The sequence below is a fragment of the Hemibagrus wyckioides genome, linkage group LG05, assembly GCF_019097595.1.
Source record: "Hemibagrus wyckioides isolate EC202008001 linkage group LG05, SWU_Hwy_1.0, whole genome shotgun sequence".
Lineage (NCBI taxonomy): Eukaryota > Metazoa > Chordata > Actinopteri > Siluriformes > Bagridae > Hemibagrus > Hemibagrus wyckioides.
In genome coordinates, this window is record NC_080714.1 from 9,451,521 (window position 1) to 9,462,799 (window position 11,279).

The 11,279-nt window shown below is 40.5% G+C and overlaps 1 protein-coding gene across 1 annotated transcript; it reads left to right on the forward strand.

The window, feature by feature from the left end:
• Positions 1 to 307: 307 nt before the first annotated feature.
• Positions 308 to 9,220, forward strand: LOC131352882 (uncharacterized). The gene is made up of 9 exons (XM_058389407.1): positions 308 to 468; positions 910 to 1,003; positions 1,093 to 1,261; positions 1,729 to 1,871; positions 2,300 to 2,476; positions 6,038 to 6,154; positions 6,685 to 6,771; positions 6,901 to 7,048; positions 7,631 to 9,220. The coding sequence occupies exons 1-9, from the start codon at positions 455 to 457 to the stop codon at positions 7,651 to 7,653; spliced, it is 972 nt and encodes a 323-aa protein (XP_058245390.1). The 5' UTR covers positions 308 to 454; the 3' UTR covers positions 7,654 to 9,220.
• The last annotated feature ends 2,059 nt before the right edge of the window (positions 9,221 to 11,279 follow it).

Consider the following 11,279-nt stretch of genomic DNA (forward strand, 5'->3'; position numbering starts at 1 on the left):
ACAAAACAATAGCGCCTAGTGCACTATGTATGATGGGTGAGTCTATTTGAAAGTTAACCAACCTTATAGCCGCGGTTGGTCCTTTCGAAGAAAAGTGTTGTTTGGATTACAACTGCGTAAAAATCGCGCAGTACGCCTTTCATATTGAATATTATTTCAGTTGATGTGTAACTATGAAAGTGTTTACATTACTTATTAATATTGTACCATGTTATGTGGCGTGCATACGGAACAAATGTGACCTTTTTAAAAGTAACTTTTAAAAACATCTGCATTGCGATTCTTAGACGCAGTACTCCTTGGAAAAATTCTCGGCTGTAAAAGCGGAAGTGGGTGTATTGTCATCTCCAAGCGCCTCCTACTTCTTGAAATATTTTTTAAAATGTAGCGACATCGGAAAGTACATGACTAATGCACAACTAAAATCATCAGTGTCCGGGTTGGATTTGGGGCAATGGACGAGATTCGGTAAGTGATCAGTAATATCCACTTGATGTTAGCTGGAAGCTAAAAACAGCTAGGGTCCAGTTACAAATACCTTCCATTCAGACGTAGTGCACTACGTAGGATGCAGATGTTGTCATGGTGCACATATATATTTATATGGCAGCCATTTGGGTTAGAATCTTACATAGGAAGTGTTTGGTGGTACTGGTGAAAAACGAAGGAATAACAGGAATATCATTACAGCATAAAAATAGATATTTTTGATAGAAGGATAGCTAGTGGACATTGGCCAAGATGAGAGGGGGAACCATGTGGGATAATCAGGATGCACAGTGTGAGGTTCTGAAAACTTTCCCTGCATTCCCAGTTGTTATAGATAGAAATTGTTTAGTTAGTTGGGTTTTGTCATGCTGATATGTATATGAATTCCTGTTGTATATATGTTAATTCCTGTTTTTGCAGTCCATTACTCCCTCAGCACCAACAGAACGTTGAGGACCCTTCTCCGAACCTGAGGCCGAGGCACGAGGAGCTGATACCCACACCATGTGGACCAGTGGGTCACCTTTATCTTTGGCATGAATCACTTTTAAACTCATTCTCTCCCATCCCATTCAGCGGTATGTTTTTCTGTTTCATATCTAGATAAAGCGGTGGTCGGAGCTCCAGTGCCTCGTGAAGGTCTACTTCTGCTTCACTTGCTGCTCCATGCTGGTGCTCCTCATCCTCACTATAATCAACATCGCAAATGAGAGCTGGAAAAAGGGCGAAGACGATGACCTCAGTGTCTCTCTCATCCAGCTTGTGGGCATCTGTAAGGAGCAATATAATACGCAATATACAGTCCAGAAAGTCTTCATGTACAAAGCATCCTCTACATTCTTTAAGACTTAGACTTTCTGTCTGCTTCCGATTTCACAATATTTTGATCAGATATTTCGGTCTGTTATGACAACTTGGTGCAAGTTTCTCTGAAATGCAATGATTTCAGAAAACCGATAAGCAAACAGAGATAAAGTAAGGACTATGTCAGCGTTTTCTTTAACATGATCTCTATTTATCACTTTTTGATGTACTCACGGTTTCTGTTGTGCAATGGATCACGTCTGCCAGACACATTATAGCCAGATCTCAGACATCATGAGAACTTCTCCTGCTATGTAATGCTTTTCCCAAGGCATTAGTAATGCCTAATAATGCATTGTGCTCCCTCAAGCAAATGGTATGCATATCAGTTAGTGTGATGTTATTAAATATAGTATGTCTGTGATGTTTCCCCAGTGTTCTGCGTGTACTACATCACACGAGGCGTGCTGCAGGAAAACTGGCAGGAGCTAAGCATCTTTGGGCTTTGTGTGCTCGTGGTCATGGTGCGCTCTGTCGTCAACTTCAGCGTCCGGAAAGACAAAGATATGCTTCTAATGGTATGCTAGCCGTCATTTCAACACCAGCTGCCATTACAGCACCAATAAACCACAATCAACCTCCTCCTTTGGTGTAGCTGATTTGGCCTGTTAGAGCTGCATGCTTGTAAATTTTGCATCTAAGATGGAATTTGGCCAAGAAGGTTTTTTTTTTTTCTTTTTTTTTTTTTTTCAAGCAGATCACATGACCCAGGGCTTTCCAAATGCAGAAGTTAAAATAGGAACACACAGATAGATATGATTAAGCAAAAGGAAGTCAGTTGCTTAAGAGCAAAACTGATGACAAGATTACAACTCCTCAGTCTTCCTCTAATGTAAATATCCAAGGGTTTCATGGAGCACTGATTTGTGTTGTGTGAAATGAGCATGAAGACCAAGTCAAGCGGTTTGTTTGGAATCTCCTCAGGTTATGATTATTTGTTTTGCAGGTGAGGTTTGTGTGCATCATGTGTGTGGGTGTGATACACCTGATCTGTGCCTTGCTGCTCATCCTCAGGCCCAACATGATGGCCTTCAGGGTGGGCGGAGCTTTGGAAAGCCTGCAGAAGCAATATTTCTTTCTCAATCTCTGCTTCTCAATGGTGACTTTTGATCTTCAGGCACAGGTAATTTTCTTCATTTTAATGTACATTTTCATCATTTGAGTAGAAGCATGGATATTACATACACTGATGAGGGATATGTAGGGCAGGGCAGTACCAGGAGGTCAGTGATTTCTGGAGTATTGGTGTCCCCACAAATGAAGGTTCGAAGGACATTGTCGCATGTTATCCAAAATTCACCAAAAAAACAGGTCTGCCATGATTTGCTGAAACACTGGTGTGACTGTGTGCACTGGGCATTGGTAGCTCATGTGGATAAGGCTCTGGGTCGTTGATCAGAAGATCGGGGTTCAAGTCCCAGCACCACCAAGCTGCCATCGTTGGACCCTTGAACAAGGCCCCCAGCCCACCCTGCTCCAGGGGTGCTGCATTATGGCTGACCCTGCGCTCTGACCCCAACCCCCAAGGATGGGATATGCAAAGAAAGAATTTCACTGTGCAGTAATGTATATGTGACAAATAAAGACAACTTAACTGTATGAAGAAGGAAGAATCCTCTGCTCCAAAATCTCCTTCTGTTTTGACTGTTGTGTGTCGCTGATAACATTTAATAAAGCAAAAACCTGCCAGAGAAGAGAAGTTATTTGGCCACACTGACCAGACATATGTTTATCGGTGAAAACGTATGGTGATAGTAGTACAGTGGAACCTCAGCATATGAATTTAATTCATTCTGGAGGTGAGTTCTTAAGGTGAAAATTAGTATTATGATACGAATTTTCCCATAAGAAATAATACCACCCAAAAATATTACCAATATTACCCATTTCCAAGAGTCCACACAGGAAGTCGTGCCACCAAGTTTGGGCTAAGAATAGAACAGACCACCCATGCCACCAATCTGTCGACAAAAAAAAACAGCATGTGCAAAAATTGACGCAAGACGAAGGCAATGTTGGTATTGTGGGTCGACACTTTTGAAACAGCTTTCCCTGACTGAAAATTATTTTTTTTATATAATTCGTTAACTGCTTTAGTTGGCTTTACTTGGCTTTCCACTGACACGAACAAGTTTTGAACAGCTCCCGGACATACACACAACTGGCGTTCATATGCCGAAAATGCTTCATATGCCAAGGCAATTCTTGCAAAATTTCAATTCTTAAGGCGAAAATTGGTAAGGGAGGGCATTTGTATGCCGAGGTTCCACTGTATTAACCTTTGGGGCTGTTTTGCTGTCAGTGGAACTGATGCATTACATAAAGTGGAAAGAATCCAAAGTGGCACAATGTGAAAAATGTTCAGTCTTTCATCCTGAGATTGCAAGTTTGAATCTGACCATGCCACAGCCATCTGAGCCCAATAGAGCAAAACAGTCGGTGCTGTCTGGGTGGCAGCGGTGACTCACCAGTCAGCTCTGCCCTTTCAATTTACGTCATCCCGTGACACAAAAAAGATCACTTGGCTGGCTTTACATGTCTCAGAGGGAGCATGTGATAGCCTTCACCTTCCCCGGTTTGTAGCTGTTGTATAATAGGGAACAGCTGACTGGTCAGAGCTAATTGGGAACTGGCCACTACAAAATTGGGAAAGTGGACAGACTCCTGAAGAATGATTACTGTCCCAGCAGAACAGTGACCCATTGGGGAAATGGCTAAACCATGCTAAAGTCAAGCTTTTCATATGACATTTTACAAGCAGCTAACCGGATCAAGAGTCAATTATGGCGATCAGACGTAGCTGATTGAGGTGAAAACGGCTAAGAGACATCCATCCATCTCTTTTTTTTCCTCATCTGTACCACTTATCCTACACAGGTTCGTGGGGAACCTGGAGACATCTCAAGGTACTCAAGGCACAAGGCAGGAGACACCCTGTACAGGGTGCCAATCTATTACAGGGCACAAACACACACCCCATTCACATGCTACAGATTATTTAGACATACCACCCTTTGGACTGGGGAGAAAAAAGGTGGAACCTGGTCGAAACCCCAAAAGGAAGAACATTCAAACTCCATGCATGCAGGTCAGAGGTGGGAATCAAACTCCCAACCCAAGAGGTGCCAGACAAACATGTGAAAAAGAGCACATGCAGAAATCACTGAAATCACAAGACTGCCATGAGCTATAAGTGCAAGTCTGTGTACTTCCTGTAATAGAGTGTTATGAGTGCCTTTTTCAGCTTCTTAGCAGGTTTCTTCACTTTTTTTAGTGGGACAGGAAATAACTTGCTGATTGTGAGATAGGATCAATGCCATCAAGAGTAAATGGACTAACAGAGATAATCCTCCACTCTCTTTTAAGGCAAAATAAGCACTGTGCAATGATTTGCTGTTAACAAATGGTATAAAGTGGATTGTTTTTGACTTTTGTGGAACCACAAACAACAAGTATCACTCCCTGAAGAATGTAAAGTCCATGGGTTGGAATTGGACCTGATCTAGTGCCTCCTAACTGGACAAATCAAGACAAACCTCCAGGTGGTGGTGATATTTAAGTTGGTTAAGTGTTTTAAGTGTGATGTTTTGTCTTGCACAATGTTAGGGTTTAGGTTTAAGCTTATAGGATGAGATGTTCTGCCTCCACCTCCTGGATTTATGGGTTCTGCGGCAAGGTCTGTCTCAATAACAGCAGCATGCCGTGACAAAGTCTGGGGCTGATTTATTTCTACCCCAGATTTACACAACATTACTGTCAGCTACACTGACACATTTCAATTACACTGGGGCTAATTTTAAGCTCACTGTCCAGTAAAATGTTATCAGCAGCAGTTGAGAAGGATTCCAAATGCCTGTAGAGAACCTAGCAAACATTGTAAAGTCAAGTACAAATTACAGGAAGGGATCAGCTGCAGAACCTGTAGTTGAATGTCGGTGATGGGTCAACATGTTGTAAAGATCGACCATAACTATTTGTTTTTGCCCTTGTATACAATGTCCTGTCACATATTATCATTTCTACAGCGAATGCTGGCGATTTCTGTGCATCTCTACATGCTTATTGTCATAAACAGCAGTGTTAAATAAAATAAAGAAGATTATAGGGTGAGGGGATCTCTCCTGGCTACAAGCATTTGGTTAATGAGAACAATGAATCATTTATATACTCGACTGAGAACAAAGGTGCATATTATATCCATATAAATGTGCTATTAATTAAAGAGTTAAAGAGTTTCTAACATCTAAATTCTGTTGAAAACCTGTGGAATAACTTGAAGATGGCTGTACACAGGAAACTCCCTCACAGTTTAAAAGCAAAGTGGAACAAAATTGCCAAATCAAGATGTGCTAAGTTGGACTCTTACCCAAAAAGCCTGCTGTATTACAGGCAAAAGGTGCTTTAACAGAGTATTAGTTACGGATATTCGTTACACACTTAAGCAACCAGGATATTCTACTTTTTTTTTTTCTTTAGCTTTCGATTTGTTTTTCCCTTGAATTGTCTTGGTTACCCTATTACATTAACTGTGTGGGAAAAGATCTGACTTTATTTATCTTGGTTTCTTTCTTTTTTTTAACAGGAGTGTGTAGACTTTTTAAAGACATTGAAATTAGACCCAGACCCATACGAAACGTTGAACAATGACTTTAAATGTTAAACTGTGTTTTACCCTGTTCACCAGCTGTGCTTGTGCATCCTAATCCTGACATCGGGCCCCTCTGTGTCCACCGCTCACACTATCATTCTGGGAATCGGAGTCGGTTGGGCCATCATTACTGCTGTGACTGGAGCCATTTCCGTAAGTCACTATCATTCAGAGGTGTTTCACATTCAGCTTTTGGGATTTTCTCAATTTGAATGCAAATTTTGCATGATATGGTAAGGATTGTACTAAACTCTGGTGGACTGCAGATCTTCAAGAGACCCTGGAAATTCCTGTGCATGATTTATCATCTAATGAATGCTTAGTAGGGCAGCACGGTGGCTTAGTGGTTAGCACTGTTGCCTCACAGCAAGAAGGTCCTGGGTTTATATCCTGGGTTCGAAGAGGCAGGGGACAGTCCAAAAACATTAGGTTGATTGGTAATTCTAAATTGCCCATAGGAGTGAGTGTGAGTGTGTGTGGTTGTCTGTTTTTATGTGTGGCCCTGTGATGGACTGGTGACCTGTACCCCTACCTTTCACCCAATATGTGCTGGAATAGGCTCCAGGAGACCCCCATGACCCTAATTAGGAATAAAGCGGGTATAGAAATCTAGCTTTTATCACTCTCGGAGTATTGCTCATACATCGCTCTCATCTCAAATCTGCTTTTCATTTATTTTTCAGGTCTTAAAAGAAGTGAAGCCACTGGTCTGGATTTTTGTCCTCCAGAACTTACCTCAGCTGGCTTATTTTATTTACCTGCTGTACACAGTAAGTCTGGAACCACACCTTTATTTACCGTCTTGTTTACATTACGCACATGATGTACATGCGCAGCTGAAGAAAAGATTTATCTAGAATGTGAGTGAACAGTCAGATGCCTATTTGCTTTCTTTGTAGATCATTTCTGACTGGGGACAGAGTCCAACGTACATACTGGAGGCCGCATCCATAACGGGCTGTCTGATCTCGGTGGCCATCAAATGCGTGCTGTTCTGGGGCTTGTTCCATCTCTACCGCAGCTTCGGCCAGGGTCTACGCGAGAGAAGTAAGGGTTGTGATGTGCTTGATATCAAAAGAACTGAAAACATTGCCCATTGTGATGCTTTTCTGATCAACTGCCTGAGGGTTGTGTAAGAGTTACCCAAGGGGTGTGTAAGAGCCGACTGAGGGGTATGTAAGAGTTGACTGAAGGGTGTGTAAGGTCTGACTGAAGGGTGTGGCTAAACTCAGTCAATTAATTCTGGATGTGATGCACAGAATATTTGAAACTCTAATGGTCTAATCATTACTTTAGTGGCAGCTCTACATTTTGCATGCATACTGGACTGATGCCATTGATTTCTGCACACCCTTGCAAAAGGTTTGCTGAAAGAAAGACCATTAGGGTACACCCATTAGGCCATCTTTTTTTGTTTTGTTTTCAGTATACAAAACTTTAGTCTACGCAAGCAGAATAGTGTGAAAGCATGTCAGGATGCCACTAAAGGTTTGCATTACCCAGAGTGCTCTGCTCCTTTTCAGCTCAACTCATCCTTGCTTCTGGTCTATTTCATTGTAGAACTCTTTATTTGACTAAAAATCTCAGTGTCTGATTATGTTTGTTTCTGTTTCTCTTCATTCTCTTCAGTGTTTGCTGCAGATAAGCAGTAAAGATCATTATGAAGTGGACCAGCAAGAAAAATCTCTGCACTGAGGACAGTGAGTAGGGAGTCCAAATAACGCAAACTCACAAATCTTAAGCTAAGCAGCTTCTTCAACTGGAAGACATATCTATAAATCAATTTCGGACGTAAACTAAGAGAGCCAACACTGCCATTATTTCTTCGATATTCCATACAAAGAGTCTACAGAAATCCAGCTCTAAAATCTTTAAGAGAACAAATACTCAGAGGAATTCATTTTTATCTGTAAAGGTTAAGATTGATTTTTATTGAACATGGAAATGCCAAGTTAATCATGTAATGTTATTAACTCCATCTTTATCTGTTCTCTGTTTTTATGCTTTGTGAACCTTTTAACTCCAATCTCTTCTTTTCAGTATTTCTTTTATATGTTAATTTATGACTGGATACATATCAACAAATTGTACCAATATGTACCAAACTGCATGCCTGTATATTTTCAGTAGCAGTTACGACGTCTATTCAAAACATACATCAGACACTCCATTGTAAATCACGAAATAATCTAAGCATATTACAGTGTTTCTAATTATATGACATCAGTTTAAAACCTTCAGCAAACACTGAATTGCATGCAAAAGCACTCCATACTGGGATTCATTTCACTTGGATGTACAGCAGGGTCCAAAAGTCTGAGGCCACAATGAAAATATAGGATTTTTTTATTTATTTAAAAAATCCCCTGAATGTTCTAGAGGGGAAAAAATGAAACCATCTTGCTTAATCGCTATACAAGATGCACAATTTCTAGGTCACTGTTTGAATACAAGTAGATTCGTCTTGGTACGAAAGGTCGGATTTTCAGTTCGTCTCATCCGGTCTATTCAAGCATGTAATCAGGCGACACACTGATGGATTTGATCTAAAACGGATCATCAGGTTTTAGACAAACTTTTGGAGGTCATGCCAGCTCGAGTGCATACTCTTTAATTAAAGCCAAAACACAAATACTAAGAAACTCGAATACACAAATACTGAATCATTAAATTGAAAATACCAAGCAAGAGCATTTTCACAAGCAGGTTTCACTTCCATTGTTCTCAGACTTTCCGGACAACACTGTATGTGAAAGTGTTTTGTTTTTTTTCTCCCTTTGCTGTTATTCCCTTGAGAGCACATTTTTACTGTGAATGTTACTTGGTTATTGATTTATGATTTTATACGCTAACCTCAGAATGCTTTATCATTTCAACACACACAATGAGCTCAGTGTTAAGGAAGTGTTATGAAAGGGAACAAAATTGTTCTCTTTTCTCTCACATTGTTCTCTCCTGTGATGTTTGATTACTGATCCCTATGTAGGGAAACCAAAGTTCACTGACCTTAATAAAATAGTATACTTTTTTATTTAGGTAACCGATGCTCTTTTTTTTTTTTTTGTAGATTCCAGCACTGTTTCTACTTTACATGCTGTACAGAACCGAAAAAGTTTAACCGTTATGAATGTTTTCTGTTCTGTGTTTTGATAATATGATTTTATTACTATCAGAAACATGTATTTATGATACAAAATTTAATAAATATATTTTAAACTATTTTCAGATGCTGAATGTTTGTCTTGCTCTTTGCGAATGAGGTTTCGTCCACTTTAATAGAAACCTCTGCTCATTCATGCGATTTTCTATTCAGCCAATCATGTGGCAGCAGTGCAGTGCATAAAATCATGCAGATATGGGTGAGTTAATGTTCACATCAAACATCAAAATGTGGGAAAAGTGTGATTTCTGTGACTTGTGGTGTGATTGTTGGTGCCAAACGGGCCGGTTTAAGTTATCGAGAAACTGCTGATCTCCTGGGAATTTCACAAAAAACACAGAGTAAGTGACAGCTGTAGAAACACCTTACTGAGAAGAGAGGTCTGAGACCAGATTGGTTTGAGCTTCCAGGAAGGGTAAAGTAAGTCAAATAATGAACAAACTGTGGTGAACAAAAAAGCATCACAGCATGCACAAAACCTCAAATCTTGTGGAGGATGGGTTACCGCAGCAGAAGACCACATCAGGTTTCATGGACAAGGATCAGCAACTCACTGAAACCGAACAGCTGAATACTGGAATAAGACCAAATGAGTTTCCCCCCTACTTTTCAACTGTCCAATTTGGGTGTCTGTGCCTCAGATTCCTGTTCTTGGCACTTGTATCTCATACACCCCAAGATTTAATGTTTTGACCAAACTAAGATGCTTTTCTTATTACCACATTTGTAAACAGACTATTTGAGTTACTATACCCTTCCTAGCAACTCAAACCAATCTGGCCATTTTCCTCTGACCAACAGAAAGACTCAAACCAGCCCGTCTGGGAACATGAGCTGTCCCACAGTTCTTCTCCTATCTATGTTTGTCATGAGCATTACCTGAAGCTCTTGACCTGCTTCTGTGTGATTTTATGCATTGCACCACTGCCACATGATGGCCTAATTAGATAACTGCCTAAATGAGCAGGGTTTAGGTGTTCCTATTAAAATGGATGGTGGAAAGAAGGAAAACCTTTTCAGCCATGCGTAAGAAATGAGAGGTAATATTCCACATTTTCGAGAGAAGGACCTGAGTGGCACCAGAGTGGTCCTCTCAATCCTCTTAATTTTCAGTGCACATTTTGGTTTAATCTCGGTCTCCTAGCTAGCTGATTCAACTCCTCAGCTAAACAACAAAAACAACAGGATGTAAATGTGGGTACTTCAGGACCATGACTGCGGTGGCTCATAGGCATTAAATATTACGTTTTATTGTAAGAATGTGTTGACATCTCTGGCAGCAAGATGTCTTTCTCTCTTTCTTTTGTTTATAAGGATTCTTCGCTGAAATAAGCTACAGTGCTAGTAGCTAGTGCATCCTGGTGCCATGTGTTCCTCAGGTAAGTGACGCACACGCACCCGGCCATCCATGTGATGTAAAAGAAAACATGATTCATCAGACCAGGCCACCTTCTTCCATTGCTCCATGGTCCAGTTCTGATGCTTATGTGCCCATTGTTGGCACTTTGGTGGTGCACAGGGGTCAGCATGGGTACTCTGACTGGCCTGCGGTTATGCTGGCCTAAACGCAACAAACCGCACTGTGTATTCCGACACCATTCTATCAGAACCAGCATTAACTTCTTCAGCTATGTGAGCAACAGTAGCTCGTCTGTTGGATCGGATCACACGGGCCAGCCTTCACACCCCACATGCATCAGAGTGCCTTTTCTGCCCATGATGATGTAAATGAAATGTGGAAAAATCGAGGGAAAAATAAACATTACAGTATAGATGGCATAAAGAATAATGAAGGAAGAAATGCTGAAATCCTGGAGTTCAGGGTGTAAGGGAGTGTTAATAGTTGCAGATATTCTACCACTGGAGTAGCACTGAGGCATCAACAGTCTTCAAAAATCAGCTTAATACTTTAGTTTTTAGCATTATACTGTATATGGCATATGGCATGCAAAATGTCAACAAGGTGGAACAAGAGAAAACAGCCTGTTTAGGGGTATATATATATATATATATATATATATATATATATATATATATATATATATATATATATATATATAAAATCCACTGTTTGTGATTATATGTGGATTTTGTAATAGGACAATTGCAGTTTATATG